The sequence below is a fragment of the Monopterus albus genome, unplaced genomic scaffold, assembly GCF_001952655.1.
Source record: "Monopterus albus unplaced genomic scaffold, M_albus_1.0 scaffold2.1, whole genome shotgun sequence".
NCBI lineage: Eukaryota > Metazoa > Chordata > Actinopteri > Synbranchiformes > Synbranchidae > Monopterus > Monopterus albus.
In genome coordinates this window covers 4,327,619-4,350,711 of record NW_018127882.1, presented here as the reverse complement: position 1 = coordinate 4,350,711, position 23,093 = coordinate 4,327,619, and the positions used below count along the sequence as shown (strand labels likewise).

The following is a 23,093-nucleotide window of genomic DNA, read 5'->3' as shown; positions in this document are numbered from 1 at the left end:
AGCACATTCCTGGATGTGTTATTAAATCTCATAGCAAAACAGCAATGATAACATTTCTGTTTTGTACCCTGCTTTGTATTTGAAAAGGTTTATTTTTTTCATGCACACACACAGGATGGTACAAAATTGCTGCATGTCCTGAATCAGATTTTCATCTTACTGTGCTCTACAGTGGAATGACAATGAAATGAAATTTGTGTGGATACTGTAATTGAAAAAGGAGATAATCATGTATTTCACTAAACTCTGCTGGTTTACCAAGGTGATAAGGAGCTTTAGCTTCGGTGTAAAGATTCCTCTTGAGGCACAAACCACTCCTGTGTTCATGGATCTGAATCCCTTCTGCTTTTTTGCACCTCTGTTATTCTGACCCTGGAAATGTCTTCCCGAGATTTGCAACATGTTTCTCACACAATACAAATATTTAGATGCTGGCACATGACAAATGTTTTTACACATTCATGTATGTGTGTGAGGTCGATTCATGCTGTATGGTTCAAGGACAGTGACACCATCCCTTCAGCCTTCTCACATGGTAGATATTCAATTTTAGATTTCCAGGGCCACCTCTGATACACACTGCAGTCTGACATGGAAACCATGGCAAAGATCAGTTTCATATATCCGTCAGCCTTTGGCACGAGGATTCAAACGACTGTTCTCCTTTCCAAACATGTGCTGGTGGGAGACACAGCACTGAAATTCAAGCTTAAGAACCTCAGTTAAATTTAAAATGCAAGTTTTTATGTGCATAATTGTGTGTGAATAAGAAACCGTGTGAGCAGCTGACTGTGCGCGTTGCTTTCTGTCTGTGTATACATTCACATGAGTAAAGTCTGGCTAACGTGTGTGGCTTCCCACTGGCATGAGTGAGAGTTCAGACTCCCAATTACAGTCTGCTGGCTGCCCTCTGCTTGTCCACAAAGACCTGTGTTATCGTTGCACCCACAAACAGAGCCTGGATGTGCTGCTGGAATGGATTGCAGTGGTATGCATTACTCAGCTGATAGAGGCAGACGTTTCAAAAGAAAAGTCGAGTTTTTCATCCCCTGGTATGTTTTAATTGCTTAGTGCGGCATCTCCTGCTGCAGACCATGAGGGAGAAGACAGAGGAGCTGGGGGGAAATTGGGGAGTTGAGCGGGAGGTGTTTCTGGGACGAACTTGATAAATGTCAGCATTATAGGACGTCTCATTTCTCTGCACGTCTCTCACCGTTTCTCACAGCTCTGAGGAGCAGACTGAGCTTGTCTCATTATCCTTGAATTTTGCTCTAGTAGCAATTCATGTGTAAGTGCTGAATGTGTGTCTGTTTGTGTGTTGGAAATCTCTGCACCTGTGTATGTTCCTGGTATCATTAGTGTGCTGCTTTTTTGTGTCTGTGTGAGTGCATAATTTATGTGTAATATACTGCTTTATGTGATTTTCCCTCAGAGTCGGGGATAATTAATCATCCAGTATTGAGTGGTTTATATGAGCTGCACCAAAATATGCCACTTGGCCTTTCCATTCATTTTATATACTTTGATAATTAAAGTATTATTAATAAATGTAACTTATCTGTACAGCAATAACTGACCTTGGGTGTGTTTCTTATGCAGTGATTTCCACCGCCTCAAGAAAAGGAAGTGAAAAAAGGCACTAACGGATGCTGTAAGGCACAAGTTGCTGCCTTTGAAAGGCTGCATATTCTTCTCAATTAATGGAGAGACATTTAAAGAGTCTTCAATGAACTGGCCTTACTTAAACAGATATATAAAGCAATTGCTCTGCCCTCTGGTGCACAAAGTCAGTTTTAACATCAATTAGTGAACGATTTATATGCAGAAAGAGTCGAGGCAGAGCGGGAGCTGATTTAAGTGACTGTACTGTAGCTCGTGATGTGTTCCCTAGATAACGTGGCACAGAGGAGCCTACTTACATAGTCGTTCACGGGAAGGTGGTCCAGGACATCACGGGTGAAACGCTGACCTGTGACCTCTGCATCAGGTGTGTCCACATTTTCCATCTCGACATCTGAACACACAGAAAATGTGGGAAACAGAGGAGATCTTTCCCCTTGTGAACGCTCTTTTGTTGTTTGAAGTAAAATGAGAAAGCTCTTTGATAAAATTTTGGCTTGTATAAATTTTTTTCCAGTGGCTTGATGCTAATTACTAACATTCGGGAGAAATATGCTGGAATTCAGTCTAAGCTTGTCCATGCTTCAGTCAAACAATGCAGCTGTTCTGATACACACACCGTTTTCCACAGATCCTAGTTAACAAAGCCCATATATCCTTATGTGAAGAATCCCTAAGAACAAATCTCTACAATGACCTTCAGCAGTGAATGAATATAATTAAACACATTTACTGAAGTAAATATAAAGTTTATGTACATTTTTAGATACTTTATTTAAGACTGAGATAAACCTGAGATACAGTAAACCTCTACTACTTTTTCTAGAACAATGTGGCAGTTTTCTTGGCTCTAAAGCAAAAAAAACAACAACCCTGCTCTCTTCTTTTGATCCTGCAATAATTGATTTTGCAGCTTCCTGGGGGGCAGCGGAAACAACCTGTGAACGTAACATAGACATATCATCATCTTTTAAGATGATATGTCAAACTTGTTAGCAAAAAGCTGCTTATTTACACATTCGTGTCAAGCTACATAAAGCCGTGCGGCGCTGCAGGTTTAGGTGATAATTTTTTGTTGGTTCATTATCATCCCATTCACACTGACACATTATTTTAACATTGCAATAAATATATCAATTCTCATTTCTCAACAGTTATGGCAAGATATCTATTGGAAAAAGGTTTAAATAATCTAATGACTGGAATATTTTTTCACTTATTTTAGAAAAAACTGGCTCAAAAGCAAATTAATAATGTAGCATTAGCCCTTCCACTTTATATGTTAATGCTTAAGTGATAATAATCCAATATCCTTCTATAATGAAGAGTATTATCAGCAAAATGTAGCTAAAGTGTCAGAAGTAAAGCTCCTCATTATAGAAGATGGAGTATTTTCACACCGTTAGTCAGTGGTGGAAGAAGCATCCAGATGTTTTACTTAAAGGATCAATACCACAGACTGAAAACACTCCATTTTCTATTATTTTCACACTGTGGTATTGATACTTTAAGTAAAACATCTGGATGCTTCTTCCACTCTCGACCACCAGTCACAGAGAGTAGCCCTGGCTGGATGCTCATAAGGTTTGGGAAATCATGTGATGTTTATGGACCTGTGTCTGGCCTGTGGGATGCCCTCCAGTGAGGGTGTTAATAGTCTCTATTTAGAGGCGGAGGTGCCCCCTGCTCTTACCGCTCAAGGGGGACGGATGAATCCAGTGGATGGGCAGCTCCTGGCAAATCTCCCAGATCTTGGAGTTGAGGAGGAAGGCAGGGTTAACAATGGGCTTCTCGGCAGGAACCCACACTTGGGAGTCCTCCACCTTCATATCCATGGCCTCTGTGTCATCCACCTGCTAGAAAACACCACACACACACACACACATATCATATAGCAAGCCAGAGTATAGTCCTGCATTACACTCTGAGCAATGTAGCAGCTCCAGCCTCATCAATTTATATATCACCTCTCTGTCTGCGGAGAGGGCAGCAGCATCCTGACTCCCGACATCTACTGCCCTGACTCCCTCCTCTTTCTCTCCCTCGCCCTCCTCTTAAGACTCAGGCGTGCTCTTTCTATTATACATCATTGAAATTCACAGACATTGATGATTTGACTTTGAAATGACTGTGGAAGGTCTTCATTACTCTGAGTGTGGCTGCAATATCGTTTAATGTGACAGACACAATAAAGCCTTGCATCATCCCCCTCCTCCCCCCGTTGACTCCCCCTCCCCCTCCACCATAGTGCTTCACTTGGCACCCAGCACTATCAGTGGGCTTAATTTGTTGATACTGTAGTTCATGAGCTGTAAAGTAAACTATTATTGCTTAATGATAGGGACTACATGTCAGTGTTGTCTAATAGAGACATATGAAGGGGATTTGGTAATGCTCTTCCCTAACAGTGCAGATATTTATTTTCTTCATGTATATGTAAATACACACACAAACAAACAAACCCCTCTTCCCATTCCCTTGTTAATTAGCAACCCAGAACAGTAAAGCAGTTCACTTGACAAATGTTTTTACAAGGTGATTTTCTCTCAGTCTAAAGCTTAATTGCACATTAGTTAAGCTTGACGTAGAATCCTGGGGCTATAGTAGTAGCAGGAGTCATTTATACTTGGTCGTGCCCCTTCCCTTCTTTTAACCTCTGTCACTCGTGCATGAATTAGATGTTTGCTTTCCACGATGCTTTGTGTTTATCATATGGAGACATAGCTGTGACCTACAGAGAAGATAAAAAAGACTTAAGCACATTCCATCACATTGAAGATTGTGTTTGGGCATGGGATGTGTTTAGCCAAGCTTTTGACAGACTCTCCCTTGCTTTTAAGCGCTGGCCAGTAGACTAATGATGACTCGGAGGACTGGTGCAGAGCTTTGTGGTGGTACTGTGGAGGGGGCGCTCTAGCCTCGAGCTGGTGTGCTCACTGTTCCTGTGGTTGCAGAAATTACAATCAAACTGGAGGAACACAAACAGCTCTCTCTAATTGGCCCTCTTAGCCACTGAAGCCAAGTGAGTCTTCTCCAGAAAGTAAATGGAGGTCACGACACGGGGCTCGCAGCATGACTTTGACTTTACAGTTGAAATACGGCTCCAATAACTTGTAGGAGAGGGCGCTTGGGGGATAGTCGTAAAGGTCAACATTTTAGCATGGGGCATGGATTTCTAAATGCCAGTTGACAAGCACAAAGACAACATGATTACAGTGCTCCAGTTCATACACACCTTTGAAAGGCTTTTCCATCTTGCTATTGACAAATGATATATTATTAGGGCACAAGCAACTTTTTATCAAGGATTGGACCTTGGGAATGATGGTAATTTGTTTTGTGTGGCCCACTTCTGGTGTATGTAAGCTTCCCGCCTACAGTGCACAACTTAATTATACACCAGTTGTGCTGTGGTTAATGAATTTACCCTCTCCTGCTACTGTGTCCCAAGGGGGGAAACACTATCTACATGACACATGGTTTAAAGTGGCGCTATGTTTGCCAGAGATCAACAAACATTTTCTCATGATACCCAGCAGCTTTCACATCCTGCACATAACACAGGCAGGGGGTTTTATTATGCAGTCTAACAGGTGGTGAATTTTTGTTGACACCCGTATTCACTTAAAACGAGAGTGCTATCACTTGCTTAAGGGCTGTAAAATCCAAGTCACAAAAACATTTAAAACGGTAAAATTTTCAAGTTGGGTGCAACTCTGGTGAAGCTATCATAGCTTATTAGCTGTGTTGCACTGTACACACCGCTCTTTTGAAAGAAGAATGATTTTCAAAAAGTAATAATACATGAGTCGATTGTACAAATACATTTTTTAAATAAACATTTCCATTAGCAGCAGCACTTGCTAAGTGCTTCTTTCTCCACTTCAGCAACTCTGTATTGAATGAAGCACTGTAATGGCACAGTGAGTGAAGGACCCAAATACAAATATTGTGATTGAATACCATTAGCACATTGGGTAGCACATAGCATGCCAGTTTACAGTAGTTTGCAAGTATTCACCACTTCAAGCCTTCTGAAACTATACATCATATTTTGTGTAGATATACAGCTGATTTTTGCCGTGTTGTTTTATGTCACCAGGTGTGTGAACTTTTGGTCTTTTGTTGCTGAAAAGTCTCCCCCTGCCACTGACTGAGCTCATATCCTCGTGGAGACAGCTATGAGACAAAACCAACACTACTGTGTGCAGGATACCGGTGCGTTCACATCCTCTGCTGTGGTAGTTTTGCACAGCACACTGATTTTATGTTTGCAGTTGTTGTCTGAGTGGGAGGTTTTGGGTTGGGTTGCTGGGCGAGCTTTGGTCATCCATATTAAGTGGCTGTTTAATGGAGCAGGTACCATCTATTGACAGTGTTTAGAGGTGTGAGGGAGGTGGATGGCGATTTCTGTGTCAGACTGGTGGAACCTGAATGAAGCTCAGGGATTACTCCCTCAGATGTTTCACAAAGGAGGCAAATTGAAAAGGGAGGGAAAAATCCTGACAAACAATTCATGTTTGTCACCTGGTTCTCCCTTGCAGGAGCTGAATTTCTTATCAGCTGCTTGCAGTTTTTCACTGTTTTTTCCACTGTTTTTCACCTTGGCTCTAAAGCCTGCCGCAGCTGCTCTGAGCCCTCATTCTTTAAAGCCTGTGGCTGGGTTAAGCTAGGAACTTTTAGTACTCAGCTAACCCCTGTAAGTTTCATGAGTTTCACACCTGAGGAGGAACTGCTGATCTTCTCTAGGGTCACATACGGGTGGATTTTTGCTGATGGTGGATCACCTAATGTGACAACAGACCTTGGTGAGGTCAGGCCAGAACAGGAACACTATAACCATAGAAATTCAAGATCATTTTCATTTATTAGTTAGTCATACAAATTCAACAAATTTCTCAGTGTCTCTTCCTGGTGTCATGTAGTTATAACAAGAAAACACAAAATAGTCTGACAGATAATCTCCTGTGAAATAACTGTCATGATCCCAGTCCTGGTCCTGTCTCTGCCCTGTGCTTTCCCTGGTTTTAAATACCCAGGCCCAGTCTTCGGTCTACTTTTCCTGCTCTTATTACCTTCTCTGCTGAGCTCTGCCCCACACTGCTCACAATCACCTGCCTTCTATCAGCATAATCAACAACTCTATATAAAAGTCAGCTCTCAACATTCACTCACTTTTATTGTCATGGCTGAAGAGCTAGTTTTTTGTGATTCCCTGTGCCTGCCAGTTTTTTTTTTTTTTTTAATACCTGTTTTCTACCATGGACTGATGCTGAATGAACTGCTGGATTCACCATTGTTTGGATGTTTTATTTATTTATTTGTATTTTCTTGTCAGTATCTATTCAAGTTTTCAATTTGCTTTATTGTGCATGGACTCCTGGTCTGAACTGTTTGCATAGTCTGGCTGCTTGTAAATGAAATTTTTCGCTCCTGTGACCATGAATTATCTTGTTTCCACTGTAGCTGTTTTTTCTCTATTTTATATTAGATGTGTAACCATATTTACCAGAGGTGGCTGTTGTTGTGTATTTACTTGAGCTGGCCACCGTACCTGCATGTGTTTTTACTGTTAGCCTAGCCAATATTTCTTAACTGTCTGCCGTCCTTAGTGGTCCTGTTATGTACCATTGTTAGTTACCGTGTCTGTTTCCATCTGACTGTGTTCTGTATGTCCATTAAATCACCATTTAATCGCCTCTTCATCAGTCAGCATGTGGGTCCTCAAAGTACAATTGTGACATGTTGCTTTCACAATCTGGTTTTTGTCCCGATTAAACAAATGAAAGTGGTGCTGGGAATTTTTTTTAAACATTCTGATAAAATGAACTAGCTGTTTTCAGTTTCTGTTAAACAACTGGCTGCTAGCTATAGATTCATATTTAGCCTACAGATGTGAAAATGTTATCTTCAAACTTGCAGCAGGAAAGCAAATAATCAAAAAGCAAATCAAAGCACAAATTAACATTTCCCAAAACACCAAATTATTCTGAGATTTTAAAATGTAACAGTACCCTTTTTTTTATTATCAAAAAATAACATAGATTCAAAATACTCGATTACAACCAATTTCATTTTGTCTTCTTATATCCTCCTTCTGTAATGCAACCACAAAGCATTATTATCCAAGTGTCTTTGTTGACCTGGTATACAAATCCTATTTGTACTCATGAGTCCACCTTAAACACCACCCACTGACTAGACTGCAGTATAAAAATGTTGCAATCTCTTTCTACATGTGAACAAAATCCAGTCGACAGGTTTCACCGAAACACACTTGGATAACAAATTAGTAGCTTAAAAATGTAACTTAGAAGACATGATTGCATGTTTGTCTGCCTGGTTGTCACTACTTGGTCTGACAGGTGTGGCTACAGTAAGTGTCATCTCACAAGCTTATAGCCGTGGTCACTGAATTTGATCGGTTAGGACACTTAATATAAACAGCAGCTTTGAAACACCTTTTGAGTCATAAGGACTCCCGTAACTATTGGTATAGTTACTTTCCTGGTCTTTGGAGTGTTGTGTTAAGCCTATTATGCTTCCCAATGTTAAAAAAAAAATTTGTATGGGCATATGGTACTGACTGTCCAATTAGTATCTGTAAACATGGATCAGACATTATAAAGATAAGAGGGAGGAAAAAAAGTCAGCATTTGGTTTTTGGGTGTAGCAGCTTGAGTTTTCAAAGTTGAGACTGAGGCTGGGGTCTTGCTTGGACTGATAATTGGCTTATTCTGTTTTAAACTGAAGCAGGAAGTGTGTCAGATATTTGCCAGTTACTTCCCAGCTACAATGTGAATGTAAATGAGAGCATGCTAGCAGTAGAAACATTTGAGAGAAGGATTTTCTTTGAACATACGGCCCACTCAGTGAATTGCACTGTGACACTAAAAAATTGGGAATTTCAATTGAATTTCTCTCATTCTTTTTGCCGAGGTTCACTCTATAAGAACCCAGAGAAGTAGAATGAATCCCTTTTAAACTTGGAGAGGGAACCTCGTGAATTTTACAAAGAAAACATCTTTTTAAAAATATCATTTTAATGGTGTATCTCTCATTCAGACCTCTCTTGCACCCTTCCCCCTTTAGGCTATTTGGGCAAAGTCTCTGGAAGAGATGATTAAAAATTAATATTGGCTCAAGACTGACAGCAAACACCATTTGATGTGAACCACAAAGAGGCTATATGGGTTGTGGGCAGCTTTCTGACAGTTTCACAGGCACCACAAACCCCAGTTTATTTTTTCAGTGAGAGGGGAGGGAGAGGCAGGATAAGAGAGGCTGAGGATTTGTGTGGTGCTCACAGCACTCTGCTCTTGGTTATCTCCCTACAATATGCATGACAGCCTCTGTACTACAGAGAGTCTGAGGTACAGACAGCTGTGGGAGGAGGCCTACCAGTAACTCCGTGTCCTCAGCCTCCGACTCTGCCACTGCGGGTAGTTTCCTAGTTTGGGTCCTGATGTAGCACCTCTGATGTTCAGCAAACCGGATCCCAGTGATTCCCTTTGAAAAAAGAAATGAAGGGATTTTCAGAAATTCAGATGTATCATTCATTAGCTGTCTGTGATATGGATATCCCATTAGCACTGAGGTGATCAATTTAAAATGCTCAGCTCTTTTTGATAATCAAAGCTCTTAAAAGAGATAAGTTAAAATCTAATGAGTGAGAAAAGGTGTGTTTTGATCTTTTCTTTTTCTTTTCCTTTCACGTGGTATAAAACTGACTGCTGGGTTCTTGCAACGCAGCTCTTGCTTTCAAGCTGAATGGAAGTGAAAAGGAGGGGGCGTTTCACCAAGGCTGCATAATGCTTCATCAAAGTATATATCGCACAGGTGAGCCAAGTGACATTGTTGAGAATGAAGTGTTTTCTACAGAGAGTGGTCCCACTGAATTAGCTAGTCATAGGTCTCTGTCAGCCTCTTAATCTGCACAGTCAAGTGTGGAGTCACTCTTTAGCTCCACTGATGATCCTCCACCACTTGGACAGTAGCTCTATTCAGTCTGACACACAGAGCCTCAATAGGCAAGAAATATCTATTAATTCTCTCTTGCTGCCATTCTATGTTAATCTAAGATATTCGACTGGAATAAGTCTGAAAGACTGTCAGTAGATCAGATTGTATCCAATTTAATTTCTGTGGAGCTGCTCATTCATATTACTGTATTAGAACAGACGGCAGGATCTACACCTGCCATAGCTGCTTTAAAATTGTATCAGCTGAACATTGTATGAGTGGTACCATGAAAATGGACTTGATTCAATCTAAATTTAATTACAGTAACATGGTGATTGCTATGACATCTCCTTTGAATTGGTTAACTTGACCACAAGGGTGCTATTTCTACATATTTTTTGTGGTGCTGTCACTCTGAAAACCAGATACCAGCTGCAGAAGACGTGATACAAAGTGATGCTTGTCATAATCTACAGTGCCGTGTGTAATTTCATCTGTGTGGAAAAAGGATGGGGCAATAATGGTCTCAAGCACAAAAGCATAATGTTTATGCCGGGCTTTATTGTGATGAGCCTCTGTGTAATTTGGGTCTGCTGTATTGGAGCACTGCAGGAGAAGAGAAGAGGGCAATGTTTTGATGAGATATAATGATCACTGGGGTTGGTCAACCAGAAAATGAAGAAAGACACATTAACATGGGGATGAGAAATGGAAAAGCAATGTCATTTTAACAGACAATTTTGAAATATCCACTTGGTGTATCCATGTACAAGATGCTCATCTGTTTCTAATCAAGAGCAGAGAGAACATGAAATGCATCATTCACCTCCTGTGAACAAAGAACAAAGTCTGGTCGGCAGCCATTAGTTTGGTCGATGATCAACATAATTATCTGTATTTAAGTAACATTTCTTACTCAATAAACATATAACCTTCAATACAATCTGGCTGTATTTTCCATTTTTTTTTTACATGAAATTATTAACTTATTCCAGACTACAACATATACCACAATATCTGGGCACCTTAGTAACTCACTAAATTTCAAGCAGGATGTTATATTAGTGTAGGCTGCCCTCAAGTCAGCAACAGTAGGAGATCACTGTTTCTTGTGTTTTATTTGTTCGGAGAAAAGGGTGCAGCGCTTTGACCAACACACTGTGATGACCAAAGGTTATCTGGAAGGGAGACAGCACTGCCTACATAAAGGGACAAAGAAGAATAAATCCACACAGCAGCATTTCATATGCAGTGAAAGGTTACAGCGACTGTCAGAGAAGCACATTTATATGATTCACTAACTGTTTTTGGTTTGCAGTATTTGGCTAGTTGTACAGTATAAACACTTGCTAATACAGTTAGCCCATAGTTCATATTTCATTTATATTATTTTATTATTATTGTGTATATTTAATCATCACACAGGCAAACAGTGTGTACATCATATCTAGCATACATGCCATTCCAGTGGAGTTAAGCCATTTCCACATGAGACCAGATCTGCTGATTTCCTGATGTGATCGAGCTGTTAAAGGACCAAAATGTCATGCACTTGTATGCACAAGTGGGGAGCTGCTGAATGCAGACTTTCTAGGCTGGTTTTTGCACATGCCACAATGTCATAACTCCTGTCTCAGCGCTGTCTCATGTCATCCTTGATCCAGCCACTGGGGGCCCTGGTACTTTCCCCCTAATCCCAGTCACCTGATTGATCCCGCCCACTCACACCTGCTCACAGTTTGCTCATCAGTGCTCTTAGTTTTGTCCTTTGCTGCACTCAGCTTGTAATCTTCTGTTCTTGCTGAATTTTTGCCTGCCTGCTTTGACCTCCTGCTTGTTTTTTGGACTTTGCCTTTTGACTGCTCCTTTTTGTCTGTTTGCTTGGATTACTTGCCTGAATATTACTAACCGCTGACGATGGCCTTGTGCATTGACTTTGCCTCCAGTTTTCCCTGTCTCTGTTTGCTGAGCTTGTAACAGAGGTGAACTGTTTTTAACTTTTTATCTGCTTCTTTTAGTCATGCATTTGTGCCCTGTCTTATCTGAGCTGTGACACCATAACAACTGTTAGTTTTATCTTCTATTATTGAAGTTTGTAATATAATGATGCTTGAATTCAATTTTTAATGTCTACTGTATTGTTATGCATTTTCATTTAAAAATTTGCAGTTTATATAACCTTTGCATATAGAAGTAGCCCACGGGCGATGCCATCTACTGCAAGTTTTGCAGGCTACACTGAAGAGAGCAAAGGGAGAAATGAAAGAAAACACAAACTAAATGCATTATGAACTGAAGCTGGTTTAAAAAAAATTTCATATAAGTGAATTTTACTTATTGCAGAATGGCTGCGTTCACCTGCTGTGCCTTCCATCTGCGGTGATTCATGGATGTTCCTTACTTTGAGCTTCATGCGAGATGCCATTTAAAAGTAAGATGTCTGAAAACTGCTGCAGTGTGACCTTCACCATAAGTGCATCAGGTATTACCTGCTGGTGTTCTTAGTAGTACTTGGATTAAGCTGGATGACTCTGACAGTTTCACATGATGCTGGATGTGTTGGTTTTTGGAAAGTCTTGTAGGACTTGTTGTTATGGCGACGTGCCCATAATCTCAAACCCACTTGGGAGTAGATTGTCCTCAGGCTTTTCAGTGTAAATAAGATAATCTCTCTGATTTATATGGGTCAGAACAGGAAGTGACCCACTGGCATCTGAGTGAATATAATAAGAAAAGAAAGGAAGCAGAGTACTGAGAGATCGACTGGACCCTTTGGCCCGTTCTGACCCATTCTTAATGAACTATGTTTCAGGTGGAAGGGAATCATTTATTTTAGTGGAATGTTAGCACCTCATATTAGGGGTCAAACAAAGAGGAGATGTGCTCTTACCACCACACAGCCAGTGTGCATTGCACAGAGATTGCTCACAAATGCCACTTTCTTGGTAATGGGGAAAATTTAGGAAAGCGCGCCGTTTGTCAAACTAAGCAAAGCGGCTCTGAAACAATTCCTTTCAGTTTTCATAGTCTGTTTTTAAAATGCACAAGAAGAAGGCAAAAGGAATTAATGGATTCAAAGCTTATTATTACAGAATTTCTCAGTAGCTTTGGCTCATTTCTAGGATTCTCAACGCTTAAAATACATTTCTCAGAATAGTTTATGTATACATACAGCAACACTAGTTCATCAGCAAAGAATATACATTACCCGGAACCTTTGGCAAATAAATCCTTATGTCACTGAATATGTTAACCCTGTCAAAATGAAATGTTCCATTTGCAATGTGTGGGTCAAGGTTCACAATGTTGCATGTGGAATTAATACTTGAGGGCTTTTAACTACAAGAACTAATGTGCATATGATGTAAACAGTGAAATAAATCCTTAAATGTTGTGCAAAAAGACTTTTTAACAGAAAAGAAACAGATCTACTTTGATCAAAAGGACATCTACAACTGAGAAATGTTCAAATTGTAGATTTGCTGAAATCTGTTAAATATTGTTTGTAGCAAAATATTGAGACATGCTTTTATGCTACACAAAAAAATTGGATGTTGTGAACAAATATTGCACTTGTTTTGAAAACTTTATTTGAATATTGAGACCAAAGTAGGAAGAAAGCTATAATAGAAATTATGGCAGTAGGGCTAAGACTAATGTGTTGTAGTATTACCAGTCTGCAGAATATTCTTGCACTTTACTTTCACCTGTCCCAGGTTCTCATGCTTGTACTCGCTCTGAATATAATGTAGAGATTATACAAAGTAGCAGGGATTCTAGTGCACACACAGAGGGTGTCTAGAGCATCATCTAATCATGAACAACTATTAATATATGAAGATAATCTTTGACATCCCTCATGTGCACTGGAATCCCTTGTACTTTGTGGATTTATTGTGCGCTCCTGCTTGGCACCCTGTTGGATGTATGAGCATAGAGCTATGCAAAGGATTACTGTTTACTGACTTGGCAGAGATAATACAAATTATACTGTCATATCACAGCAGTGGAGCTGTGGTGACATTAAGCATTTAAATGGGATACTCATGCATTTAATTGATCAGACACTTTTTGCCATCCATCTCTCAACATTTTTACCACTTTTATAGAGTTACCTTTGCAAATGAAATCTTTTATTTCTTTGGAGCCCTCCAGCAGAAGCTCTCTTTCTGCTGGGTTGATTGACTTTGCTCTTTCTTTGGACATTTATAACCAGTTTTAGAAAATCCAGCATTGCTCATTTGATCTTAGATCTGGTTAGCGATGTATGAAGAATACCCCCCACTTTTTCATTCAACTTGGAATGCTGGTGTGGTGGTTAGCCTCTGGTTTCCCCTCACAGTGACAGAGAACATTAGAAAAACCAAGAGTGATCTGGTGAATGCAGACTGAAAACAAGGTGCTCATCACAGCAATGAAACGCTGAAGATAAGATGACTGCATGCTACACTAAGCTCCAGTGACCTTACTTCATAACTGATGTTTAAGCTACACTTCAGAAAGGCCAAGTGTGGTCAAAACGTTAGAATGGTCTGGCCATTTACACAAACATCCATAAATATAAAATAAACTTCATTCAGTGTAACAGCCTCGCAGTTATCTACGCCCTGGCTGCATTCACATGGGCTCAGTGTTGACCCACGGTGAAACTGGCTTGAGGAGACCACAAACCCCAGCGCTTGATGGTTTTCACACTGACCTTTGCAACACATTCACTGTACAGTAGGTTTGCAGTGCTGCATTATGACCTGAGGGATTTCCCCAACCTACTGTTCTAATATTAAACACTTGAATTACAAAAGAAATTGACCTGCACCAAGGACTTTGTCTATTCCTTTGTCCTCCATAATAGGGTGATTATTTATTTTAAGTCACTATTTGTAGAGAAGGAAAATGTTCAGCTTAGGAACCCCGTAGTGATTGTAGCAAAAAGACAATGTTTTTCAGTCTTAACATGAACAAAACATTGCCCAGCATACTACAGTTTAACATATTCAGTCCTAAATGTAATTTTGTCAGACCTAATCTTTTCATGACTAACATACTCACACTAATTTGTGCTGTAAAACTGGAGCAGCATTTCATTTTATTGAACTAAATTTTCAGAATAAAGTTGAGGCAAATTGTTCTTAATGTACTTTTGTTCAGTTGTCAAGAATATTTATTACAGGCTTGTTTTTAATCTAAAAATGATTCTGGTGCTTCTCTGTTGTGTGAGTCCACTATTGGTCTGAAACAATGGCGAATGGATTTCTCTTGTGGGCCACAGTCTTGGTGGCATAATCCCTTCATTTTCTATTTCTCACACAACCCTCAGGCTTGATGGAGGTTGTTTTACAAGCAGCTTTGGTCTGTTTAATAACATGCAACATTCATTTTTATTTTTTTTTGTATTAAACTTGATTGTAACATCAGTCGGTACACAAACTACCACCGACTATAACCTTGTAAGGTTTGTGTGGCTTTCCTTCAAATCTTAAACTGAGCTTTGAATTACTTGGCTCCCTGTCTTGTTTCTTAGTCTTCTATGGTAGAGCGCAGTATCAAACCAGTCTCCCCAGGGGATGGCATCACTAACAGGAAGCAGAACTAGCTACAGATGTTTATGTGTGGGTATATGGATAGATACTCTACTTAGTGGGGACATGAGAAAGAAATAAGCTGATTGATTTGCAAAGGATAAAGTTTCATCATATAACCATTTAGGATTCACAAAGGCCATTGTAACATAAACGGTATCGGCTCAGTATAGGTTTTTGCTTGTGATGAGGTGCTTTCTTTAACAATCAGCCTTGCAACACAACATTTCACAGTAAATAATGGGGCGAGAGTAAGAACATTCATTACTCAGTCAAGCAGCACACACCGTTCTCCGAGGTGCCGCGTGTGCAACCTCCTGCACACTCGAGAAGGATTTAGGAGCGAAAGGTAAATTCATGAGTTCTGTTGGAGACAAGATTGCAGTTGTAAAAGGTGTGAGAAACAAATAGAGATGGGCTTCTTAATGGTTGTTTGTCTCTGTGCTGTGAAGAAGTTACTGTATAGAATTAGTGGGAGGAAAGCAGTATTTAGTAAAAGGCCAGTCTTTCTCTCTGGGCTGCTGTGTGTGCACTTAAACACAACAAATCTCCAGAAGAACAGTTCACTGCTTTAGTATGCATATGCACGCTGTTTTAAAAACTGTTTCTGGCCCCTGTGTGTACACCTCACTGTGTATAATTTCCATTGCTTTTGTTTCTCATATGTTTCAAACGTTTGTCGGACCTATTTTCATTAAGAGTGACAAAGGAGGAGAAAATACTGCAGAGGAAGAAATACGATTGCAACAATGGATAAATGTTGTCAACCGCCTCTTTGAAAAGGGCACATTGTGAACATTGTAATCCTTTCTCTGCTGAAGAAAAGACACTATTGCAGCATCAATTTCTGAGCAAAAGGTGGATAGCTTACATGGCCTTGTTAACCTTTACTTACATTTTTGAAGTCGTGCACCTCAAGCACCTCCTCGCTCCCGTTTCCCATTTTGAAGATTTCAATGCGCTGACCTGGGTCAATCTCCATCACACTGTCAATCTCTACACCATCCAGCACAGCTTTATACTGATGGTCATAAACCTGCAATGACACAAACACACACACACACACACACTCCATTGTGATTAATGCCACAATGGCACTATACTGTGTATCTATCACTGGCTATATTGTCATTTTGTGCCAAAGGAATGTAAAAGGTTTGTAAAACCTTAACAATTAGGCCAGTTTCTAAGGTTTCTCTCGCAAAATGAGAGTGCTTCAACATCTAAGAGCTATGTGCTGAACATAAGATTAATGGTCTGAATAGCTGCCCATATTTCAGGCTGTTTCATCTATTCAAACAGGTCTGATGGTGTTCTCACTGACAGCTGTTTCCCTAGTTGGAAAAACAATGCTTTGTATTCAGGCTTAAGAATCAAGACATCTTTCTGTGACAAAGCCAGAAAAATAGCTACATCCATCAAAAATGGTGACAGAATAATGCCACAAAAACACCAACAAGTGTACATGAGAATGATGCAGCTGTGCTGTAGGTTACGTCAGCTCACAAATAACACCCCTTAACTCAAAATTAAACCTTAAATGGGTGAAGTTTGCCCTGGCAACCCCACAGCTGGACTGAAATTTACAGTACCTGGACATAATATGGCTATTGTGTTGGCAACACAGGATGTGAGTGATTGTAATAGTAAAGCCAAAAACAGTGGAGCTTAAAGACACTAAAATTGCTGTGTAAAGCTGAGAGGAAGAGCAATTATTCTTTAATCATTTCATCCATTGTTGATGTCAACCACTGATTACAGCGGCTTTCATGTATCAGACCTTCCACTCTCTATTAGCCGGTTACAGTAGCTACAGCCACAATCTGAAACAGTTTGCAGTACATCACAAATACACAATCTGATGCTTAAAGTGTCACCTTCATAAATGGGCATCACTGATAATTGTGTAATTACTGTAAAATCTTAGTGTTGACAAGCTGTAAAATAAAGTAAGAAACTATATTGTTAGAAGTTTGAAGAAGTGTATTAAAAAGACCTTTTTAATCCTGGTAGGGTTGAAGCCTTCCCTTCATTGTTGCCTTAAAGCACTGCTGTTTATCACAACTGCTTGCTTATGTACTGTTCTTGCACACGCATGGATAGCTCTTAAAATTCCCTGTCTGAAAAATGATTCATACCCACCAGCTGAAAATATGCTATTAATATTTATGTGAAGGTTGTGTTATGATGAGAAATGTATTGCAGAGTTCATCTGTCTCAGTGGCAAATCAGAGCCTCGCCAATGAGACGCATGATTAATGAATACACTCGGATGGGAGTCCATCAGGATTTATATCTCATCAGAAACATCTGAATGTCCTCTAACATTCTAGCACATAGTTCTCTCTTTTGCACTCTTTCACATGTTCAGTATCTAACATGTATGGTCTGCTTTCTTGTATGACGATGAAATACACTGCAGCACATACACAGTACCAATGCCTTTTCTTTTTCTATGAGAGAACAGAGTAATAGTGATCAAATGGGACATAATTCTTAACAGAATATCACTGTTAGACTGGCACTAGCCTATAAATCTCCATTAACATGGGTCACAGCAGCTGTGGCTCCGAGGAGAAGTAGAGCTTAGTCGTCAGGAGAAGCCAAATTAAGATGGGCCTGAAATTTTAAGTGTCAATCGAGCAGTTATGGATAAAATTGGGACTATTAAACCGTCCGCAAGCCTGTGTGGTGAATTAAAGTCCTACTTGAGCATTTCTTTAATATTAACATAGAAGTGCAATGGGGGAATAGATTCTGGAGACGTATTGATTTATACTAAAACAGTGAATTACATTTTCAGCATGCTATCGCTTTTGATGAAAATCAAGCAGTGAGAATCTCCCCACCCTACCAGGTTGAAATAGATAATAATGTATTAACAACAGTTTGACTTCAGCTGGTTCAATATCCTAAGCTGCTGCTGTGCCCAGTAATTGGCATTCTGAAAATAGAAATGAATAGCCTCTGTACGGCCTCAGATGCTTCAGTTCATTGGTGAAACTTAGGTGTGATTTATGCTGCAATAAGGGGAAACTTTTACAGTAAAACACAATTTTGTGCTAGTGTAAAGATTATTTATGTGCTTATTCTGATGTATTTTATGTTTGTGACCATGCAGTGACAGATTTCAGAGAGCTTTTATCACACATTATTTGAACAGAACTTCACAAAAACTCACTTGACTCAAATCCTTTAAAAACAATGAGTCATGTGACACTAATTTAAAAAAGGCAAGTAAGTGGGATAGGCTTTATGTAATTTATGTAGTTTGAAAAACACTAACTTAAAGCCACTTACCAAGTGGCTGTCCTTACTGAGTATAATATCTCTTATTTCAGCAGAAACTGTCTGTTAATCTCCAGTCTTTGAAGGGTGCACATCTCTGAAATCACATTTTCATGATTTCTGGGATTTGGCAGTTCCAAAATGCAAGATATTCCTGTCAACATGTGAAGTTTCCTACTGCAGCTGCAGTATAAACAACAGCCTCTAATCTGAAGTTCAGCACTGAATTCCTTGGCTCAGCAGCGTTACAACTTCTAAGAGCATGCTGAAGTGCAAAAACAAGTTCCAGGAATAAGAGCAGTTAATTTATGAGCAAAGCAGTAACAATAGTGTCTTTGGATGTTACTGTTATTTCTCCAAACTGAACAGCTGATTTGAACACTTAAAGGTTACGTAGCAAACAATGTAGCACTGGGAATGCATATTGATTGCAAAAGAAACATTACTGTGAAGCAAACCTTGTTATTTATTTGAAAAGCTGCCATCCACTGTGTCTTATAGCCCTCCAGAACAGCTTGTCTTTTCTCACATCACAAGATGCCTCAGACTGTTGTATGCTATGAGATAAAGAATTCAGATTTCCACAGCTAGAAAAACATTCAAGCGCAGGAGTGTGAGGCGATCTGTGCAGAAAGTCTTCACAGACGACGCCTTGTTTATTTCCTCTGTTCAAGGTTTCTGACTGAAGTGATTCTTAACAGCCTCCACGTAGATGGTTTCAAACACACTCGCAGTGAAACTGGTGAATGAGAAGCGACAGGCGCAGCCAGATCTGCGGGTTGTTTGTGTGAATGGTTTCTGGTGTGGCACCCGAGGACATTAAGCAAAGGTCACATAGAGGTTGTTACAGGTGAGTGGCTCACAGTTGGTTCTGTGTATGTGTGTGTGTGTGGGCAGACAGAGAGAGAACGTGCCCATATGTGCATCTATGGAAGGAACGGCCATGGGAATGAGGGAGATGAGCTGATAACAATATGTCCTCTTAGTTGTCCTTGAGGGTTTGGAGCTAGAGACTCCAGTCAGGCGGAACTGGATGCCTGTCACTCACGGCGGGGCGGTGATGGCAGTGGGAGGTGGGGGGGAGGAAAGGTGGTGCGAGGGCTGCCGAGTGCACCGAGCCACCTGGGAGCCATAGGCAGCCGTGTGATAGATCGAGGTGGGCAGCAGCTCAGACAGTCATACCGGTGAACACCGTGTCCTTTTGGTTTTAGTCCTTTTAAAGTCCTTGCTGGTTTGAGAAAACCCAGAGAGTGGTGGCTTCAAATTCAGCTTGACAAATACCAGCCATGTATTATGGTGCATTTACACTCACCAGCCACTTTGTTAGGTACAACTGCATGCACTTCAGTGCAACACTTCCACCTTAGCATCTGTGTTTATGAAGCTCAAACTGTTTGTTTTTGGTCAAATTGTCATAAATGTATATGTTTATTATTGAGGTCATAGTTAAGGTGGTGTTGTATTGGGCTAAATTATATTCAGATGTGTGTCTATATTTTTGTCCTTACCAGCTACATACATGAAGAGGGTCAGAATATTAGGAACACCTCTGAATATAATGTAGTCTAGTACACCACCACATTTAACTGACCTCAATAATTATATATGCACACTAATACATACTGTATGTCCCAAATATGTAAAAATGTATTTACTAATGTACAGATGCATTTTATTGGAAATGTTGCCCATATGGTTTTCTAGTAACATAATGACAAATGTTTAATTATTGCATCTCCAAGTCACAAAATGTTGTTACTGTAAAATGTTCACTGACAAAGTATTTAAACTGTTTGTTGATGTGCAATATCTGCTATTGCAATGCAGTAGTCCATAACAAATAAAGCATGATAAAACTTTTTAATTCTTAGACTGAGGCATCCACAGCATTTGGTTAAAGACAATTATCTTCTTTAAATATAGAAAAGATTAAGTGATCTGGTGTCACAGTCCTGTGGCTACAGTTGCCACCTGAGCATAATCAAGGCAGCAGTTATTTCTCAGAAAATCATGATTGGCAAAACAAATTACTAGTGTTTGAATGTAATTTCTAGGAGACGGGTTGCCAGGCTACATGACCATTACAAAAGCTACTCATGTGAGTGGTTTCTAATCTACAGCTAAGCTACAAGGTTAGGGAAGAACAGCTTTCATTAAAAATAACATTCAACAGCTAGTGAACAGAGGCTCTACATGCTCAGCTAGCAGGTTGGCCTCCTGCCTTAGACTGTTTTGATGGTCAACAATGTCACACTACTTCTGGCTTTGCTACGGATTGTAAACATACAGTTTATCATGCTCTTTCATTGGTTTTCCAGAGAACCTTTATTTACACAGCTGTGAGAGGGTTCTTGTCAGGGAAATGTAAAAAAAAACACTTTGAACAAATGCCACTGCTTATCTGGTGAGAACCATCTTATTATAGAATATTCTTTGGATTCATTAATTTTTGATAGAATTTTTGCAGGTTTCTTTTAAATGAAATCTCCATTAAAATGTTGATCTTCGCTTGAGAGCGGCTTTAAACAGACTGAGCGAAGCACATAGTCATCCATATTTGCTGACATTTTGTGTGTTTTTGTAAGGAGGTTTGAGTTGCACTGACAATGAGACACCAGATAGTCGTGCTGTCTGGGCACTGAGTCACACAGAGTTGGATGCCTCTAGGTCCTCTCTATTGTAGCATGACAGCAGCTGAACTGTTGTTGTGTAATGTCAAACTGGTCACGATTTCAGACTTTTAAGCTTGGTTTGGTTGCCATTTATACAGATTTTATTTATTGTCCGGGATTAACATCCATCAAACATTATTATTGGCCAGTATTTGCAGTGAGCTCTAGCACAGGAGTCGGGATCTTGAATGAATTGCTGAACCAAATGATATTTGTCTCTCAGGTTGTATGTATGTATTTTTTTTAATATATGTATATTTTTATTTGAAGAGCTTGTTTGATGTCTGTATGTGACACACAAAGTTTTCAGTAGTGAACGATATTAACTCACTCACATCAGCATTTGATGCCCAGAGCAAGAGGACTGGTTGTGCACATACAGTACGATGACCCAACATATAAGGGTATTTCTTTTTATCAATGTGTTCTTAACCCAGGCCAAAACCTAACCACATAGTTTTTGTGCATAAAGCCAAGCTGTTTTGTGAAGTACATCTGGCATTGCATGACATGAGTGAGTTAACTCTTCTGAAAACCCTGCACGTCTCCTACAGACGCCAAAGGTACCCTTTATCGTCAGTATGAGACGCCAAAGGGTACTTGACAAAGCGTCAGTATTTGACGCCCTGGGATGGGAACGTGTCGGAAAGGCACAGCCAGCTGATCACCTCTGTTTTCTTGCCAGTGATGCAGAGGAAGCCTTTTCTCTCTGTTTCCCTTGTCTCTACTGCTGGGTCCTTGTCCTCCTGCAGCCTGCACTAGACTTATTTTTCAGAGCTCAAGTCTCCTCACATGGGCAGTCACATGAGAACGACTAATGTCTCCCAAGTCCTCTGGCTACACTCTGCTTGGCAATGTTGTTTTTATTAGTTTCTCATATTCTCAGGAGTGAAAATGGAACATCTCTGTTAGCCACATTTGAAATTACCACTGCAGAGGTGTAACCTTTTTGCAAATAAAAGCAAAACAGTTTCTGCCAGAGTAATTAGTCTTCCTCTAGAATGATAACAAAGAAATACATACTAAAGTTACCACAGGAAACATGAAAATTACAGGTAATTAAAACAAACCTTGGAGGAGAATTCTTGGTAACGGAAGACATTGGCCTGAAAGAGTCAGAGCTGGTACTTACAGAGATGGCTTGAAAATGAAGATCCACAAGAGAAGGAAATTATTCAGTACAGATTCCCCACCCAGAAACAGTGATAGCATCTACACATGTGGAAGGATATTCTGTATATTCACTATTTGCTGTGTGGTGTGTACATTTGTGTATATCCTCCTGCAAATCGATTTAAAGAATTTTATATATAAAAAATGAGGGGGGGGGGGGGGGGTAGAAGAAGAGAGAAACAGACAGACAGGGATGTGATTATGTGGTGTCTTGAGACTATAGAGATTATACTTGTGGACACTGATTACCAAGCCTGTCAGCTCCCAAGGCCTGGAGAATTTGGATAAATGAAGTAGGAATGCTCTCTGGCTGCCAAGCGAATGCAGGTTGCTGTTTGGTGAGGCCTGCTGTATACAGACAGCTGGTTCTGGACAGGCACGAACACAGAAAATTCAATTTGGAAAATGCTGGTCAATCACTAAGACATCATCAGCTTCATTGGTATAAGGTAAAATGAGCCCACTGGCAGTGCATGACATCAATCTCACTGAAGACATCCTGACACCCAGCAGAATACAACATGACATGTTGCAGTGAATCCAGTATGTAGCTGTACAGTGGCCATTTTAAGATGACAATGCATCTGTCTTTTTTGTTTGTCTTTGTCAGAGTACATTTACATGGATGAAAATGCTTTTAGTCCATCACAAACAATTCTGGGTAGAAGTAAAAAAGAACACAACTATTCCCAACAAAACAGTAGCAAATAACATCACATAAAAGCCTTTTACAGACTGAAAAGTGAACTGAAAGTCTGTGTGATCTTTTTCTCTATTAAGCAAACTACAGTCTTTCCCT

At 40.0% G+C, this 23,093-nt stretch overlaps 1 protein-coding gene and 1 long non-coding RNA gene across 4 annotated transcripts in view; one reads left to right on the top strand and one right to left on the bottom strand.

Moving 5' to 3' along the window:
• Window positions 1-23,093, bottom strand: part of tnmd (tenomodulin) — a 50,023-nt gene that overhangs the window by 3,548 nt on the left and 23,382 nt on the right. The window contains exons 3-6 of one of the 2 annotated variants that reach the window (XM_020596004.1): window positions 16,057-16,197; window positions 9,022-9,129; window positions 3,314-3,476; window positions 1,920-2,014 (exon numbers count right to left, since the gene is read on the bottom strand). In XM_020596004.1, coding sequence (XP_020451660.1) covers window positions 1,920-2,014; window positions 3,314-3,476; window positions 9,022-9,129; window positions 16,057-16,197 — 507 coding nt within the window. The remainder of the gene's footprint in view (window positions 1-1,919; window positions 2,015-3,313; window positions 3,477-9,021; window positions 9,130-16,056; window positions 16,198-23,093) is intronic. The other variant, XM_020596011.1, reaches the window with a different exon arrangement.
• Window positions 11,338-23,093, top strand: part of LOC109957839 (uncharacterized) — a 17,038-nt gene continuing 5,282 nt past the window's right edge. Inside the window, exons 1-2 of one of the 2 annotated variants that reach the window (XR_002274606.1) lie at window positions 11,338-11,564; window positions 11,926-12,064. This is a non-coding gene — a long non-coding RNA (uncharacterized LOC109957839). Of the gene's footprint in view, window positions 11,565-11,925; window positions 13,550-23,093 lie in introns of those variants that run through there. The other variant, XR_002274604.1, reaches the window with a different exon arrangement.